Genomic DNA, 18182 nt, shown 5'->3' with positions numbered 1-18182 from the left:
CCGTTCCTATTCATGTACCTGTCCAAATGTTTTTTTGAATGTTGTAACTATACCTGCCTCTATCACCTCCTCTGACAGTTCATATGCTTACATGTTACCATCTCTACAATTCATCTTTTGCAGCACTAATCTATGTGATAAAGTTCATTTTCTGCAATCAAATAACACATCAGTTTTGCAAATGGCATCTTTTGGTTCATTGTGCCACTCAACAAAGTCAAGTATTTGGTTCAAATTCAGAAGTTGGAGAAACCCAGCTGTTCTGGTAGCACGTTATTTATTCATTTGTGGGATGTGGGTGTCACTGGCTAGCCAGCATTTCTTGCCCGTCCCCAGTTGCCCTTGAGAAGGTGGTGGTAAGCGGTCTTCTTCAACCACTGCAGTCCACCTGCTGTGGTTGACCCACAATGCCATTAGGGATGGAATTCCATGATTTTGACCCAGCGACAGCGAAGGAGCGGTGATATGTTTCCAAGTCAGAATGGTGAGCACTTGGAGGGGAACAGGAAGGTGGTGGTGTCCCCATATATCTGCTGCCCTCTTCCTTCTGGACGAAAGTGGTTGTGGGTTTGGAAGGTGCTGTCTGAGGATCTTTGGTGAATTTCTGCAGTGCATTTTGTAGATAGTACAGACTACTGCTACTGAGCATCGGCGGTGGAAGGAGTGGATACTGGTGGATGCAGTGCAAATCAAGCCAGCTGCTTTGTCCTGGATGGTGTCAAGCTTCGAGTGTTGTCGGAGCTGCACTCATCCAGGCAAAAGGAAGAAAGAAACCGAGTTAAGATTTCCAGTCTAACTATTCTAATCCCAGCACTTGGCCCATTGTCTTATGTGCCTTTGCATCGCAAGTACACATCTAAAAACCTCTTAAATGTTATGGAGGTTTCTAGCCTCTACCACACTTAAAGGTCCTGAGTTCCAGATTCTCAACATCCCTTCTAAACTTCCTGCCCCTTACCTTAAATCTATGATCTCAGTCATTGATCTTTCCACCAAGGGATTCCTTCCCGTATGCCCTATCTATGCTCCTTATAATTTAATGCATCTCAATCATGTCCCCACTCAGTCTCTTCTGCTCAAAGGAAAGTAACCTCAGTCTGTCCAATCTCTCTTCATAATCAAAACTCTCCAGCCCAGACAACATCCTGGTATATCTCTTCTGCACCCTCTCCAGTGTATGGTTGACCACAACTGTCAATCAAAACTAGATTTTAGAATTAAAAACCAAAAGAACCGCGGATGCTGTAAATCGGAAATAAAAACAGAAGTTGCTGGAAAAGTTCAGCAGGTCTGGCAGCATCTGTGAACTGCAATCAGAGTTAACGTTGCAGGTCTGGTGACCCTTTCTCAGAACTGATGATAGCTAGAGGAATGTTGACGTTTTCCTAACTACCATTAGTTCTGAGGGAGGGTCACCAGACCCAAAACGTTAACTCTGATTGCTCTTCACAGGTGCTGCCAGACCTGCGGAGCTTTTCCAGCAACTTAGGTTTTTAGATTTCAGAATTATCTAGGATAGCAGTAAGGGTGAGCAATTAACAGCCTAGTAAACAACCAAATAAGTGAATAAATGCAAAATACTGCCAATGCTGGAAATGTGAAACAAACACAACGACCTTAGCCAATTTCCTTTTGAAATCCACAACTGAATCTGAATTGAACTGAATCATCCACCAAACCCCAGCAGTTCACTGCAGATCCTAACAGCATGATGCAAGACAAGTGTTTTTTTTCTCATTTCACCATTTTTTTTTGCCATTCACATTAGATCAATGTTCTCCAATTCTCGATTCTTCCAACTGGGAAGACTTTTTTTCTCCCTATCTATTCTATTTAGACCAGTGCTTCCCAATCCATCCTCCTATATAAGCCCATTTTAATAACTGAAAAACTAATGAGACGCCAGAGACGAAATAAAAAGAATATAGCAATAAGACAGCATAGTAATAAATCAGTATATAATTGCTTAGGACAAGATGATAGATTCTGGAGTTCAACTGTGCATTAAATATACAAATGAGGTGCCATGCAACAGTACATGGAGGGGTACAGTGTACAGCAGTTACATAAAGCTTCAGGATTTGCACCACTATGGAGTCATTTAGATCTTAAACAAAAGTGATACCAGTAACAGAACATTAGCCACCCCCTGCATAAAAGGGCACCTTTGAAGACTCTGAGAAACAGATTAGGAAGACATCAGCTTCAATCCCTGTCTGAGAGTTAGTTGGTGATCAGAGCTGTGGCTGAAGCACCTGAGTTCATATAGAACAGGGGCAAAAACTAAGTCACACAGGTCATGTTTTCTGATTATTAGCATGACATAATGACCCACAAGTCATGGCTTGCTGATTTCACTCCCCACAGTCAAACAGCCTAGCAACAGCCATCATCATGGCACACATGAGCGTATTTACTTAGCTAATACAGTGAAAGATAGAAATAACAAAGAATTAAAAGTCTGCAGAGAAGGAAGAAATTTGTTGGAACAAGTGAAACAAACATCTTACCCATGCAGCTTGGTTAGTTCCACATTTGTTATGGGTCACAGAGTATTAGGACACATTGCTTCAACTTGCTCGCATTACTATCATACTTTGAAATCATGATTCTGTCTTTCACTGATACTGTCTTTTAAAAGGACACTAACCTTTTGCGTTTTACAGCTCCGGCTAACAGCTTTGCTTGAGAGAACTTGCTCTTGTTTTCTGCTGGTTTAGCAGCTTTCTTCTCAGTGTCTTTTTTAGATTCAGTATTTGCTGCAAGTTTTGTGCGAGCACTGTTAGTTCTCGGTTAAGGACCAAACAAATTCTTCAGTGTCTATTCTGGACGACAATTCGGGGAATTTCAAAAACCTATGCTCAAAAAGTTCAGAAGAAATTGGAACAACAGGATTTTCAGCCTTGAGGTAACCAAACATGGAAAAATAAAAGTCAGTACGCTATATAGAAATTCTAAGTCTGAAACTACTGCAAACAAAGACAAAGACAAAATAGGAACTAAAGCACAGGTTCCAACGAGTAAAAAGCACAAATTGAGGAACGGTCATCGCAACAAGATCATGAATACAAAATATTCTGGATGCTGAAAATCTGAAATGAAAGCAGAAAATACTAGAAGCAAGCAACAGGTCAGACAGTATCTGTGGCGTCAAAGGCAAGTTTGATACGCAGAATTAATGCCATTCTTGCCAAGGAGATTTTTGAGGTCAGGGATGTGAGGGATAGAGTAGCATATAATCAGGTCCAAGGGAGCAGGATACAGATCCAGCTGTTCTCCTCCAATCAAGTCTGGGGCTAGACGGCTTTACTCCACCGCCAATGGTATTCAATTAGTCGTAAGACTCAACATCCCATTTGAGTTTCCTATGGCAGATGGATGGGATGGGGTAGGATGGGGTGGGATGGGGGCCCGTGTGCTTCAGCATCTGTGCCTGAGCATCAGGAAGCAGGGATCCTACAAGAAGCCACCCTCTGCTGTCTTCCCCTTACCAGTGAACCCGACTGCCCATCCTCATGGGTGCTTAATCAGAGGTCCAAAACTGCCCAGATAAGTGCCTGACTGGAATGCAATAAATTTAGGCTTCCAGAGAAAAGTGATGTGGATCTCCCAATGACTCGCCAACTGGTAGATGCAACACATTTAATCTCAGCAAATGATAGCCTTTCATTAAAACTCAGTTTCTCTTTGCACAAATATTGGCCAGTTGAGTTTTTCTATTACTACACAGAATTGGCTTAAGTAAAGTCATCATCTCAGAAATATCCAGGCCACGCAGCTTATGATGTCTCTCAGCATGCAATAATGATTTGACACCAGTGCTGCCATTTAACACTGTTGCCAATGTCCTTGTTTAACCTCACACAGCTAAACATGTATCAAGAAGGATCAATCCATATCAACTGTCATAATCAATACTTTTTAAAGATGTCAACAACCACCAATAGATTTTTTTTTTCTTTATTTAGTCACAGAATGAGGGCATTACTGGCCAGGCAGCATTTATTGCCCATCCCTAATTGTCCAGAGGGCAGTTAAGAGTCAACCACACTGCTGGTGGGTCTGGACTCACATCTAGGCCAGACCAGGTAAGGATAGCAGTTTCCTTCCCTAAAAGAACATTAGTGAACCAGATGGGATTTTCCTGACAATCGACAAGGGATTCATGGTCATCATTAGACTCTAATTCCAGATCTTTATTTAATTCAAAATTCCACCGTCTGCCATGGTAGGATTCGAACCCGGGTCCCCAGAATATTATTAGAGGGTTAACAGTCCAGTGATAATTCCACTAGACCATCACCTCCACCTTAATTGGCTGTTAACAAGAGTGTACAGATGTTTGGTGCATTCCATAGTTCTTTCAAGTTCTAAAGTCAACAGGGAGTGGTGTAGCTGACAGTTAAAAGCCATTTTCCTTACTTGAAAGCTTCAATGTGAGACAGGTGATCAAAGATATGGTGATACAGTACAGTGTCTGAAGCTAGTGTTGCAATTGGGAGTACGTGGAATTTCAAAACGCATTTCCTGATCTTGTCAATTCTTTTGAGGTAATTGAACATCTTCACTGCAACATGAGCTTTGATGCTAGGCTCCTGGTACTGACCTTTGTGATTAATTGCTTTTTAAACAAAGCATCTAGACAACTGGAGATCTAGAGTATCGTTTTAACTTTCTACGTGTGTAGTGTCATTCTGCAGGCCATCTTCACTTCTGTTATACTTCATTGGGTAGCGCACTAGAAAGGAGGCCATGCTATTCCCAGAGTCATCATGAAAATTAAAGACTTCATAAAAGTTGCAAAGTCCAAAATTTACTTGTTAGATAAACTAAGTCAATGGAAAACAGGGACTATGTTTCTGTATTTACTATTTATCATAAGCTGATTGATTCCAACCACAGAAAAACATATATAACCTGTCAACCTACAACTTTACTAGTTAAAACTCTAATCTCCTTCTAAAATCGCACTACACACACATATTAACAGACAAAAATCATTGGTGTCATGGGCAAATGACAAAAAAACATATGGAGGAAACTGTTCAATAGCACCAGTCTCGGGATTCGATGGCAAGTTTCTTATTTTCAGAAGTCCTTCAGTTCTCTAATCTTTTCCTTCAGGTCTTTTCACTTCTTCACAGGAGGCACAGAGTGACTGGTTCACAAATTACAAAGTCTCCGATTTCTGGTTAAACACAACTGCTTACAGCAACAATTGGGAGAAAATAAACTGCCTTTCTTCATTCTATAGGTATCTTGCTGGAGAGAAAGGCACACCATCTCTCTTTCCGGCAGTTCGAAGGCTTCCACCAATATCGTTCACACTCGCAAGCTGTTCATCTACCCAGAAGCAATCAGGCTGATGGCCTTAGCATGCACAACTGGTGACAACTCTATAAACTAACCAGCAACTTACTGCCAGCCAAATCTCACTTTGTACACAGACCCCTGGAGCAGGGATGTCTATAAAAATCATTCCCAGTGCTTGAACAAAGCAGCAGTGTAAACACCACACAAAATGAGTTTCCATAACCAACTTTATAAAACTACAGCAATTCTTTCCTCAGTTCTTTGTTGTTAAACAGTCCTTTTCCCAATTCAGTCCACAAGCAAAACTAAAGTAAAATGAAACGTTACAGTCTTTACACTTTTGGCAAGATTCCAAGCATGTGCTCTAGCCACAAAACACCTGAGCACTAAAGAGATGCAGCGTAGTTTTCTGAAGTACCAGGCTAGTTTGATTTTATATCTTTTGCTGACACACTGCAGGCAATGAACAACACAATTCAGCAACCAAGTTATGACTGTGCCATCAAATGACACTTGCTCAGTAATAATCTGCTCAGTGACACTCAGTTTGGGTTCCCTGCTTGCCAGGCCACTCAGTTCCTGACCTCATTACAGCCTTTATTCAAACAGGGACAAAAAGCACTGAACTCTACAAGTAAAGTGAGAATGACTGCCATTGATATCAGGGTAGCTTTCAACCAAGTAAAACATCAGGGAGGCCTAATAAAACTGGAGTCAATACAGATCGGGGGAGCCTTCATTTCACAAAATTCACTTCTTTTGTGTAAATGAGATGATAAAATCCCTACTTCAAGTTTTCTCAATGGTTGAATGGGGTTGCATAAAACGTGCAGCAGAAAGATAGGCCATTTGAACCACCTGTTTCACATTGGCAGGTCCACCCCAAATAAATCCTCATTAAATCCCATCAACAAATACTTCTTTATTCCTTTCCCTCTCATGGGTTTAACAAGCTTCAATTTTAAATATCCCTATGCCATTTGAGACAACTACTTGTGTTAGCAAGTTCTACTTTTCTCCCATTCACTATATAAATAAGTTTCTTCGGTGTTTCCTATTGGACTATCTTTTATTATGTCACAAGTTTTGTTCTCACCTACAATTGGAAATTTCTTCTCACCCCTCATTCTGGTTCCAATCTGCATTTTATTGGTTATTTCCAGATCCGCTCTAGTGAAAATCTCCAGATTCTTCTCTTTTACATCTTGTGACTATACCCAAGATTGAGAACAAAGCTGAAGGATTTGTTGTAGAGTCACCAGAGGCAATTCACTGACACATCATGTAACTGGCAGCTGCTCCCACCGTTGCTAAATGACAAACTTCCCTCAGTATTTTGGAAACAGTTCAGAACTACAAAAAACTTAATTCTGTTTCGTTTTACCATCAGGTTTCTATGCCTGTTTATTATCCAACAGCTAACCACTAAGGGGCCACATGCATGAACACGGCATAAGTAGGCAAACAAATGGCTGCATAATTACAACATCAGTCCACTCATCAGTCCACAAAGGACATGTTGCATTTGTTTGAGAGATAGGTTGGTTACCAGGCTTTTGCATCAGGTTATTTTATATTATTTTATAAATTGATACCTTAACTTGGGCTGAATGACACAATTTAAAATGAAACACAAAACCTACTGTTCAGCAGATATTACAGACTATACAATGAGAACCAGAGTAAACCTTCATATAGGTCAACAGCACCAAAGATTAAAATTGATTTCCCTTGTTCCTTTTTCTCCAAGTCTATGCAATTAAGTAATATATTCTGTTCATCATCCTCAAGTAATTAAATTCTTCACAACTCAATACAATTAATATATCATTAAATTAACCAATACAAGACAGAGAATGCAATAAAATGTATTGACTAGATAGTCTGAACCACTAAGATTTTGAAAAGGTTCTATATTAGTTATCTAAATATGGCAGGTCCTCAACAGACTTTACTCTCAACAACAGGCAGCTCAAGTAAACAACATATAAAATTCAGAATATTAGGGTCATTCATTTTAATTTAAAGAAAGTATGCTTTGCTTAAAAAATTAATTTCTCCTTATTTCCTCAGGGAAGTTTATTAAAGCTGTTCAAACCTCGTTTCATCACTCCTCGTAAGCCCTTTGAAGTCAAGATCAGTAAACTGGCCACCTTCCATCCAAATGAAGCTATCCATCTTTTTGATATGATGTGTTATGCTTTGAAACTGTTAAGAGACCCATCAGCAGTCAGATCATAGAACAGGAGAATGGTGGTACTTCAACCACCTGATGCAGAAAGGAGATTGCTTCTTTCCTGATAAAATAACCTGTCAGCAACTCCCCAGTCACTCTCCTTCAAGAGGGACACACACTAATCGGCAATGATAGCCCAGACTGGCTCACTATGGATCTTCAGGTGACAGGCTTACTGCATATATAGAAAGTTTTGCTATGAACACGATGAAACAGAGGGGAAAATCACAGAAATGAATGAGAACACAGCAGGAGAGTGGGAGGAAAAGATGAAAATAAAAGAGAAAAGAAACAGTGAAGCTGTGAGAAGGGGAAAAGTGAAGATCAATGAAAATAAAACAAGCAAAACAAAACTAGGGATCAGAATGGGTGGACTGGCATCAGAGAACCAGAGCATGCAACAGGACCAATACCAAGAAAGAAAATATTCCAGGGGAAACAGAAGACTATTCTAAAACACTCAAGACAGAGGGAAGAGAGCAAGAAAGCGTGATATGTACAGGATAATTTCTGCAAAAATTTGAATGCACTCTGTGGCTTTGTGGCTTAATGGCTTAATGGCTTCCAACACAAATTAGAAGGAAAGAAGTGCAAATCAGATGAAATAAAAAATAGACAGTGCACATTGAGGGCAAGCGTTAAACAAAGGGCTTACATGAAGTACAAAGCAGATAGAGAGGACAATAAAAGAATGTCAAAGAGACAGACTACATATAAGCAAAAGAAAATTGATGTAAGCAATTAGATAATGAAATGCAGAAGGTGTGACTTGAATAAACTACACAAGAAAAGGACAACTAGTAAACTCAGAGATTGTAAGAACTGCCGATGCTGGAGTCAAAAATAGCACAGTGTGGAGCTGGAGCAACACAGTAGGCCAGGCAGCGTCAGAGGAGTAGGAATGTTGACGTTTCAGGTCCCAACTTTCCTACTCCTCTAATGCTGCCTGGCCTGCTGTGTTCCGACAACTAGTAAACCGTTGGTGGACTATATTCATTACACGAGTACTCGCCGAATTTACTGCCTAACTTATTAAAATAACAACCCAATTTTACTGATGAAGCTAGAAACAAAACTAGCAATTGGCAAAGCAAACCTGGAAAAAAAAAGAAAGGGAGTCATTGGAGTCAAATAACCAGAAGGAAAATAAATGTCAAAGTCATATATCATTAAATTGGATTTGCAACAGAAGAGTTTTAAGCTTTATGACGAGATCAGACACTAACTTCGTACGTCATTGCATTCAGGATTCAATTGGGGCTCAACAAAAGGATATTCTATATTCTTTCAACTCTTTAGCATCTTCGTCCCTGCGTTGCTTCTCTAAGAGCACCTGTTGCCTAGAAACTTCATCAAGGTAGTTTGTTTCATCCTCATCGAGGCCTCTTACCATATTTTCTGTAAAATACATTAAAACATATTAATAGAACGTAAAATCAACTCAGGTTTTTCTGAAGGCTTATTCACAAATTATTCCACAGACACAATAAACAGAGATGCTTTTAGAACATAAGGTTAATATGATCAGCTCTTTTACTTTGGCCCATACAATGAAATAAATACATGAAAATATCAACTAAAAACCAAAAGGACTGCGGATGCTGTAAATCAGGAGCAAAAACAGCAGGTCTGGCAGAATCTGTGAAGGAGAAAACAGAGTTAATGTTTCAGGTCCGCTGACCCTTCCTCAGAACTGAGGAAGTTCTGAGGAATGGTCACCAGACCCGAAACAATAACTCAGAAAATATCAATTACTTTCATACTACACACCAAAAATATATGCACACACACTCACATTGCATCTAAATAAATGACATAAAAATTACTGAAATGTTTCAGCAATCTTTCTCAGGAGAAACACAAGCATTTAAATGCATCTGCTTCGCCCATGCCATTGCTGATATCCACTAGGTACAGTGCAGTCATGAAAGTATATTCAGATATGCCGGTGAAAGATCCTTCATTATATTCTACTTCTTACAACAGCCATTTTGACAAATCCTAGAAGCAAAAGTACTTTTTAAATTCAACATGAGAAGTAATATTTTCATGGATTTGACAATTTCCCACGAACTCCTTCTCCAATTGTTGGTGCATCGAGGGTGACAGTTCTGCTGCAAAGGAACTGAAGAGGTAATCATATAGTAATAATCAAATGGATTCCAAGATTCAGCAAAAGAAACTGCATTTGAAGCTGAAACAAAGCTGTTGAGGTCAGGCTTCATCACGATAAAAGATACCAGTAAATTACATTAGCTAACTGGGAATAAAGCACTGAAATAATAATGATGCAGATTGAAAATGCATTTAATCAAGATATCCCGAGTATAATAATTTTTCAAGTTTTAATCATAAGTACTTAACTTGGATATTCAGCATGTGGGGGGGGGGGGGGGAAGATTTCTGCAACACCTTAACCACTTTTCTTTTCACCCATGAGGTGCTCAGGGTGTTCACTGTATTATTCTGACCTCACAATCTGATTGGCAGTTTAAAGGGGCTATTAAAGAATTTGCTATCTTTGATGTGAGATGCAAACATAAGGCTCTTTCTTAAATGAGCATAACCATAATGAACTTTAATGGCTTTGAATGGGTTTTATGGATAGAAGCTTTTTATTTCCAAGATACTGAAAAAGCTTGACAATATTATTGGGGAATCTCAGATACAAGGGTACAGTTTCAGGGTAAGAGATCAATCATTTCAGACCGAGGTGAGAAATTTCTTCACTCAGTGGTTTGTGCATCTTTGGAATTTTCTACCTCAGAGGTTTGCAGATGTTTCACGACGGAGTACATTCAATGCTGAAATTGATAGATTTTTGGTGGTTCAAGGAATGAAGGGACATGGGACCAAGTAGGAAAAATGAAGTTGAGGCAGATTAGCCATATCAGATTGAATGGCAGAGCAGCCTAAAGGGGTCATATGATCTACAACAGCTCCAACTTTTTATGTTCTCATGCTCCAGTTATATTGAGGATTGGTTACAGAAATTGACACTTAACATTTTTAAGCATAAGTCTCAATGAGTCAATGTGAAGGCATCATCTTACTGAATTTAAACTGCTCCTCGAATTCAGCTTGTTTCTTATCCTTCTGCTCTTGAAGCCTTTCATATAATGATCGAGGATCATAGACCTGCTCTGGGCATTCTGCAAAAGAATAAAGGGAACATGTATGACAATGGATAGTGCTGAGAGTTTGCTAACCTTTTACAGTATATCTAGTTGTGTTGCAATTGTTTGTGTACTAAAAATAAAATAATTCAGCTTTTATGCATTGTACAAGGAGAAAGCAAAGTCATAGTGGTAGTGTCACTGGACTAGTAATCTGCAATCCCAGGTTCATGTTCTGAGAATATGGTTTTGAATCCCACCATGGCAGATAGTGAAATTTGAATTCAATTTTTAAAAAAAAAATCCTGGAATTAAAAAAAGACCTAATTACAACAATGTGACCATTTTAACAATTGTTGTTAAAAAAAAATCTAGTTCATTTATGTCCTTTAGGGAAGGAAATCTGCCCTCCTTACCTGACCTGGCCTACATGTGGCTCTATACCCACAGCAATGTGGGTGACTCTTAACTGCCCTCCGGCAAATTAGGGATGGGCAATAAACGGTAGCCTAGCCAGCGATGCCAACCTACCATGAATTTTTTTTTCAAATTGTTGTAAATTCTAATCCGTATTATATAAAACAGAATGCATCACGCGATATTTCGATTCTGAGAATTCGAGGATTTTCAGCTGGACTTTGCAATCAGTGGCCAAGTAATCACAGTCTCGCATTTCTATGACAAGATTTCCTTTGTTTCTAGCACCAAGCCAAGGAGGCCGTGATGAATCTAGCAGCAGTGATGTCATCAGCCAAGACAAGCAGCCAATTGCATTGAAGCAATGGCACAGACTGCATACCCGGAAGTAAAATGCACTGTTATTCTTTGCTTTTATTTAGATTTTATCAACTATGATATAAACAGGTGAGGCATGCGCACAGCATTAACACAAAAGACTGCATATGGTACTTTGTTTCAAAAATGTGGAATCCCTTAAATGAAAGAATTTAGCATCAAACCTCCATAAAATTAATTTTGAGCACATTGAGGAATTTAACAGTACCCATTAAAATCTCAATTATACTTCATTCAACAGGATGTGCCTTTTTCATGTGTTTTTACAGCAAATCTGAATGCAAAAGGTAGAAGTTCATATCAGTTCTTAGATTTCCATTCAATGGCAGTTGGAGTGCCTCAATAGCACACTCTCTGGAAAAACACGGAGTTACTAATAGCACCTTCTGGTTTTCCAAGCTAATTTGCTTATTTGCACATGTGTCATATCCAGATGTTGCTTTCAGTTTCAAAAAAAGTAATGACGGTACAAGCATAGCCAATTTTACTGCCACTACTTCCGCAAAAACCAGGCCTTCACTTCAAGCAGTAAATTAGATGTCATTACCTATTGCCAAAAAAGTTGAGCTCCAATTCCCAGACATCATGCTAAAAAAGGGTTAGTTGGTCAAGTTGCACCTCTGTAGAGCTGGACAAATTTCCCACAGATTTTTAGACAGATGGTGCTTACTCAGTAAAAACATTTGATACAGTCTAAATGCAGTACAATGTTGACAAAAACTAGGCTACTAACCATAAGGACTAACAAAATAATTCCTTTTACCTTTCTAAGTATCAGTTCAGCTCAGATCATTGCACTCTCAGAAGGATTTGAATGCAAACTTTCAGCAAAGGAGTGCTGCACTGTTTGAGTCAGTGTCTTTTGGCTGACATGTTAAAACAAAGGCCCATTTATCTGTTGAATTAGATGGAGGTTCCTGTGCCAGTAATAGAATTTTAACAGAAACTTACATGAATGCCCTCCCTTCAACAAAAATAATCATCTGGTTGTGCAGTCATTTCTATTAAGGATCCTATGCACAGATTAGCAATCACTTCTTCCCTACATTACAGTGACTACACTTCATCTTGAGAATGTGATATCACACTGCATAAATGCAAATTCTGATAATTTTGAAAGGCAGAACAAGAACTCATTAATTATAAATCTATAAGTGGAATGTCAAAAAAACGACACAGATAGATTTGTCTAAGAATAGCAAATTTTATGAAGAAAATATTGCATCTTAATCATGCCCTTTTGATTTTATCCTGGTAATACACAAGGTGATAGATATTGCTCTCAGCTTTTCCTTTCCTTGAATTGTTCTATTCACAGAATGTTAATTTGCATTGCCTGTCCTATAATACTAGTTTAAAATAGTTATGTTTAAGTTGAAGCCCATTTTTCTTCAAAATTTGCTCCAGATTACCAATACACATTGAAAGTGATCCATCTTCAAAGAGTACAACTGGCTCATATTTTATGATCACATAGTTTTGCAGCAGCAATAATATCTTCAAACAACAAAAGTCAAAGTCACTTAACACTGCCAAGTGAAATTCTTTCAGTTACCAACTGTCAAGGTTCCCTCATGAGAAAATTAAACTTTGATTGGTCCAAGGCTACTTACACAGCACAGCCTTGTGACCTCAAAAGTGACAGAAATTCTACTTTGGTAACAGAATAATACATTATTCATTACAGGGCACAAAGCACTCGCACCTTAAATACTATTGTGCTTCGAGATGGCCAAGTACAAATACAAGGAGTGATGGAAGAACCCAGCAAATACGTTGTAAGTCTGTCATAAAACTGATATTTCCACACAGGCAGAACTTATTTCAATAGAATCCCCACCCAAGCTAATTTTTCACAGGACTCCATTTTCCACGAAATATTTACGAATGATGCAAAAACCCGAATCCTAACTGAAATTCTTGCTTTCCATTCCCTGAAACTCAGCTAAGATGCAATTAGAATGCCTGAGATGAAGACAGTAGAAACTCCATGTCCTTTCCTGGCTTTTACACAAAGCAATAAGCATCAGAATTCATTGGTGCTAGGGATAACAAGGTGTAGAGCTGGATGACCACAGCAGGCCAAGCAGCATCACAGGAGCAGGAAGGCTGACATTTCAGGCTTAGAACCTTCTTCAGAAATGGGGGAGGGGAAGGGGATTCTGAAAAAATACGGAGAGAGGGGGAGGCGGATAGAAGATGGATAGAGGAGAAGATAGGTGGAGAGGAGACAGACAGGTCAAAGAGGTGGGGATGGAGCCAGTAAAGGTGAGAGTGTAGGTGGGGAGTTAGGGAGGATGGACAGGTCAAGGAGGTGGGATGAGGTTAGTCGGTAGGAGATGGGGGTGGGGCTTGAGGTGGGAGGAAGGACAGGTTAGGGAGGCGGGGACAAGCTGGGCTGGTTTTGGGATTCGGTAGGGGGAGGGGAGATTTTAAAGGTTGTGAAGTCCACATTGATACCATTGAGCTGCAGGGTTCCCAAGCGGAATATGAGTTGCTGTTCCTGCAACCTTCAGGTGGCATCGTTGTGGCATTGCAGGAGGCCCAGGATGGACATGTCATCTGAGGAATGGGAGGGGGAGTTGAAATGGTTCGCGACTGGGAGGTGCAGTTGTTTAGTGCGAACCGAGTGTAGGTGTCCTGCAAAGCGGTCCCCAAGCCTCCGCTTGGTTTCCCCGATGTAGAGGAGGCCACAACAGGAACAGCGGATACAGTATACCACATTAGCAGATGTGCAGGTGAACATCTGCTTGATGTGGAAAGTCTTCTTGGGGCCTGGGATGGGGGTGAGGGGGGAGGTGTAGGGGCAGGTGTAGCACTTCCTGCGGTTGCAGGGAAAAGTGCCGGGAGTGGTGGGGCTGGAGGGGTGTGTGGAGCGGACAAGGGAGTCACGGAGAGAGTGGTCCCTCCGGAAGGCAGATATGGGTGGGGAGGGAAAAATGTCTTTGGTGGTGGGGTCGGATTGCAGATGGCGGAAGTGTCGGAGAATGATGCGTTGGATCTGGAAGTTGGTGGGGTGGTACGTGAGGACGAGGGGGATTCTGTTTTGGTTGTTATTGCGGGGAAGGGGTGTGAGGGATGAGTTGCAGGAAATGTGGGAGACACGGTCGAGGGCGTTCTCGACCACTGTTGGGGGGGGTGGTGATGTTGCGGTCCTTGAAAAACGAGGACATCTGAGATGGTGCATTTCTTTCCCTGTAACTTTTCAGTAACACTATTTCATTAGTCATTATTAATTACCTTTTGACACAGGTTTGGTCACCTTGCCCATCTTTCATATGATATTCATACACTGTGTTGAGTTTGCACTGTTTGTTATAAATCCTCAGGTTGTATTATGCGAGACAAGTAGGTGACAGTCAGTACACATGCTGAGCTAGTCACCTTTTCAACATGAGAATTAAGAAGGAATTTGCATTCTCCTCCACTTGACCGGTTGTGCTGACTGGATTCCCTTTACTGCTGCTGCATGACTGCCTTCAGTGAGGCTCCCTCATTGAGGTTCTGATGGACTGACATTTCCACAGTTTCTAGTGGATGTTGCACATCACCTATTCAGAGCGGTATGTGCTTCATCACAGACTGGGCACTTTCGGGCACAATAACAGCAACTGTGCTAAACTGTTTTTCACAATGGATTCTCCGTCTCTAGGGACGGGCCTGGGGCTAGAAAAGAAGATTGCAAATCCAGTCAAGGTGTTTGCCTTGTCCCAGTGGATAAATAGAGAATCAAAACTCCTCCCCAAGAGACCCCTTTTGGCACATTCCTTCCAGCATTGGGATTGATGCAAGGGATTGCAGTATATGCAGCCTCCTGGCCGTCCCCGTGATTGGGTGCAGCGGTGTCAGCAACGACACGGCTCCTTTCAGCATTTGGGGGCGGCGGTGGCAGCAAAGCTTCACCGGGCAATCAGAAACGGCGGCAGCATCATCATCATCAACCAGAACGGAGCTCCTCCCAGCGATCAACTCGAGAATCACAGGCTGACTGAAACTTCAGGGTGTGGCTAGGCCCAGGTGCCCACACCAGTGGCTGAGCGTTCCAAACACTTATACAGTGATAAGACTTTGTAATTCGGAGATCTGGACATTTTCTTGCCTTGTGGCTCTTTCTTTTTATTCTTTGTCTGTTTTTTTTAAAAAAATTCTGGTTTTGTAACCAAGATGGCGCCAGATAGTGGGGACTTTGTACACTTTTTCACTGTTCTCATGTGTTCCTATACTTGAGTATACATGACAACAAAATCTAATTCTAATATGTTTGGAGGATGATTGTCCTTCTTATGTCTTCCTCTACAGGGAGGTTTTGCTAAAACTATACAAGGCACTAGTTAGACCACAGCTGGAAAACTGAGAGTTTTCTAAGATATATTGGCATTGGAGGCAGTCACTGGGTTCACTGGGCTAATACCAGGTATGGAGGGACTGTCTTTTGGGGTGATGTTGACTGGGTTGGGCCTGCACTTACAGAACATAGAACATAGAACAGTACAGCACATTACAGGCCCTTCGGCCCACGATGTTGTGCCAAACTTTTACCCTAAACCTAAGGTCTATCTAACCTCCACCCCTACCTTATACTATCATCCATATGCCTATCTAATAGCCGCTTAAATGCCCCTAATGAGGCCAACTCCACTACCCTCTCCGGCAATGCATTCCACGCCCCTACCACTCTGAGTAAAGAACCTGCCTCTGATGTCTCCCCTATATCTACCTCCACTCACTTTAAAACTATGCCCCCTTTTAAGCGCTCCCTCCAACCTAGGAGGTGGGGTCAGCTTTCCTGTTCCTCCGATGCTGCCCTTTCTTAGAAGTAAGCAAATAAATATAACTTCTTCACCACTGACTGTGAGAACTCTCAATGTTTACATCTTAGAACATTGAGATGCGACCTTATTGAAACATAAAGATTCTTAGGGGATTTGACAGGGTGGATGCAGAAAAGTTGTTTCCCCTTGTGGGAGAGTCTAGCACCAGAGGGCATAATCTCAGAATAGGGGTTCGCCCATTTCAGACAGAGATGAGGAGGAATTTCTTCTCTCAGGAGGGTAATCAGTCAATCTCTGAGAATTCTTTACCATAGATGGCTGTCACAGTTAGGTTGTTAAGTAAGTTCAATGCCAAGATAGACAGATGTTTAATCAGTAGGTTAATAAAAGATTACGGGAAAAGGCAGGAAAATAGAATTGAGGACGATCGGATCAACCATGATCTTATCAAACAGGCAGAGCTGACTCAATGGTTAAATGGCCCACTTATGCTTATACATCCTATGGTCTTATGTAGAGAGTGGTGGCTCCCCAACTCCTCTCAATTCACTTTGCTGCCTGCTCCCAGATCGCACGTGTCACCTTGTCCCACAGCTTAACAGTTTTGCACACACACTGCAACACTACTGTGTGCAATGAATACAATGGTGACAGTAAATGTATGTAACATACAAGAACACAAACGACGTTCAGAGATTTAACTTCGCATTACAAATCAGTGTTTTTCCCAACCACTTGTGTGCAAATTCTGTTTGGTCACATCAAAAAATTGCAGCATTACATTACACCCCTAAGTATAAACTGGAAGAACTGTGGATGCTGTAAATCAGGAACAAAAACAGACGTTATTGGAAAAGCTCAGCAGGCCTGACAGCATCTGTGAAGAAAAAAATCAGAGTTAACATTTTGAGTCCAGTGAGGGAGGGTCACCGGACCCGAAACATTAACTTTGATTTCTCTTCACAGATGCTGCCTCTCCTACCGAGCTTTCCCAGTAACTTCTGTTTTTATTCTGGTTTTACATCCCTAAGTATCGTAGGACAGGTACACATGAAGTGCCAAAATGTACACAAGTGAAAATGTTGTTGAATCTGTCATTAATATTTCTCTGATTCAGTAGTGCTGAATATTCTTGTCAATGGTTCCTATGTTTAAAATTCATCTGAAAATCTGTTTGGATAAATGAGGAAAAAAAATACTTATCGAACTATTTCTTTTGCACACCATTGGACTGGCACAACAAACACGATGGAAGTGATACAAGTAAACTACGTCTACTGTCTGCAGTGAAAACATTATGGAACCATTCACGTTTTCATCCTTGAAGTCATATCACTATGCTAAAAGCTACGAAATGTACCTGAATGGAATAGTACAGTTTTTAAATCCGTTCAGCAGATATATGGAGCAAGCAAAAACAAAAAAAAATGTTCCCCTTAACTGAGCCACATACTACTTAATTTTAACTACCCATATCCAATGTTTCAATCAACCTCAGATTAGAGAATGAACAGGCAACTGAACATTCCAAAATCTTTATTTAACTACATAACACAGCATTTGGTGCTTATATTACAAAATTGATACAGAATGTGCCTCCTTCCAGTGTAAGCAATGGTCTTGAGGGAGGTTATTAAAAATAGCTGAAAGTTGTACTGACATCAATGATTCATGCTCTAATAAACAGCTTCGATAAATTAACCCGACAAGATCAAAGGGTTTTCTGAAGTACAAACCATTTTTGACAGCAGATTAGCAAAAAGCAGAAAAATACACAACTTAGGGGAGGTAGTGGTTTAGTGGTAACATTACTAGACTAGTAACTCAAAACCTGAGCTAATGTTATGGTTAAGAGATAACAAGGTGTAGAGCTGGATGAACACAGCAGGCCAAGCAGCATCGGAGGAGCAGGAAGGCTGACGTTTCGGGCCTGGACCCTTCTTCAGAAAA

At 40.6% G+C, this 18182-nt stretch overlaps 1 protein-coding gene across 4 annotated transcripts in view; it reads right to left on the bottom strand.

Moving 5' to 3' along the window:
• Positions 1-18182, bottom strand: part of psme3ip1 (proteasome activator subunit 3 interacting protein 1) — an 86305-nt gene that overhangs the window by 24589 nt on the left and 43534 nt on the right. For all 4 annotated transcript variants that reach the window (XM_048605695.1, XM_048605696.1, XM_048605697.1 and 1 more), the window contains 3 exons: positions 10603-10701; positions 8826-8947; positions 2651-2781 (listed from right to left, as the gene is read on the bottom strand). In XM_048605695.1, the coding sequence (XP_048461652.1) occupies positions 2651-2781; positions 8826-8947; positions 10603-10701 (352 nt within the window). The remainder of the gene's footprint in view (positions 1-2650; positions 2782-8825; positions 8948-10602; positions 10702-18182) is intronic.

This window comes from Rhincodon typus, chromosome 15, assembly GCF_021869965.1.
Source record: "Rhincodon typus isolate 14 chromosome 15, sRhiTyp1.1, whole genome shotgun sequence".
Taxonomy (NCBI): Eukaryota; Metazoa; Chordata; class Chondrichthyes; order Orectolobiformes; family Rhincodontidae; genus Rhincodon; species Rhincodon typus.
This window is presented reverse-complemented; position numbering and strand designations above follow the sequence as displayed.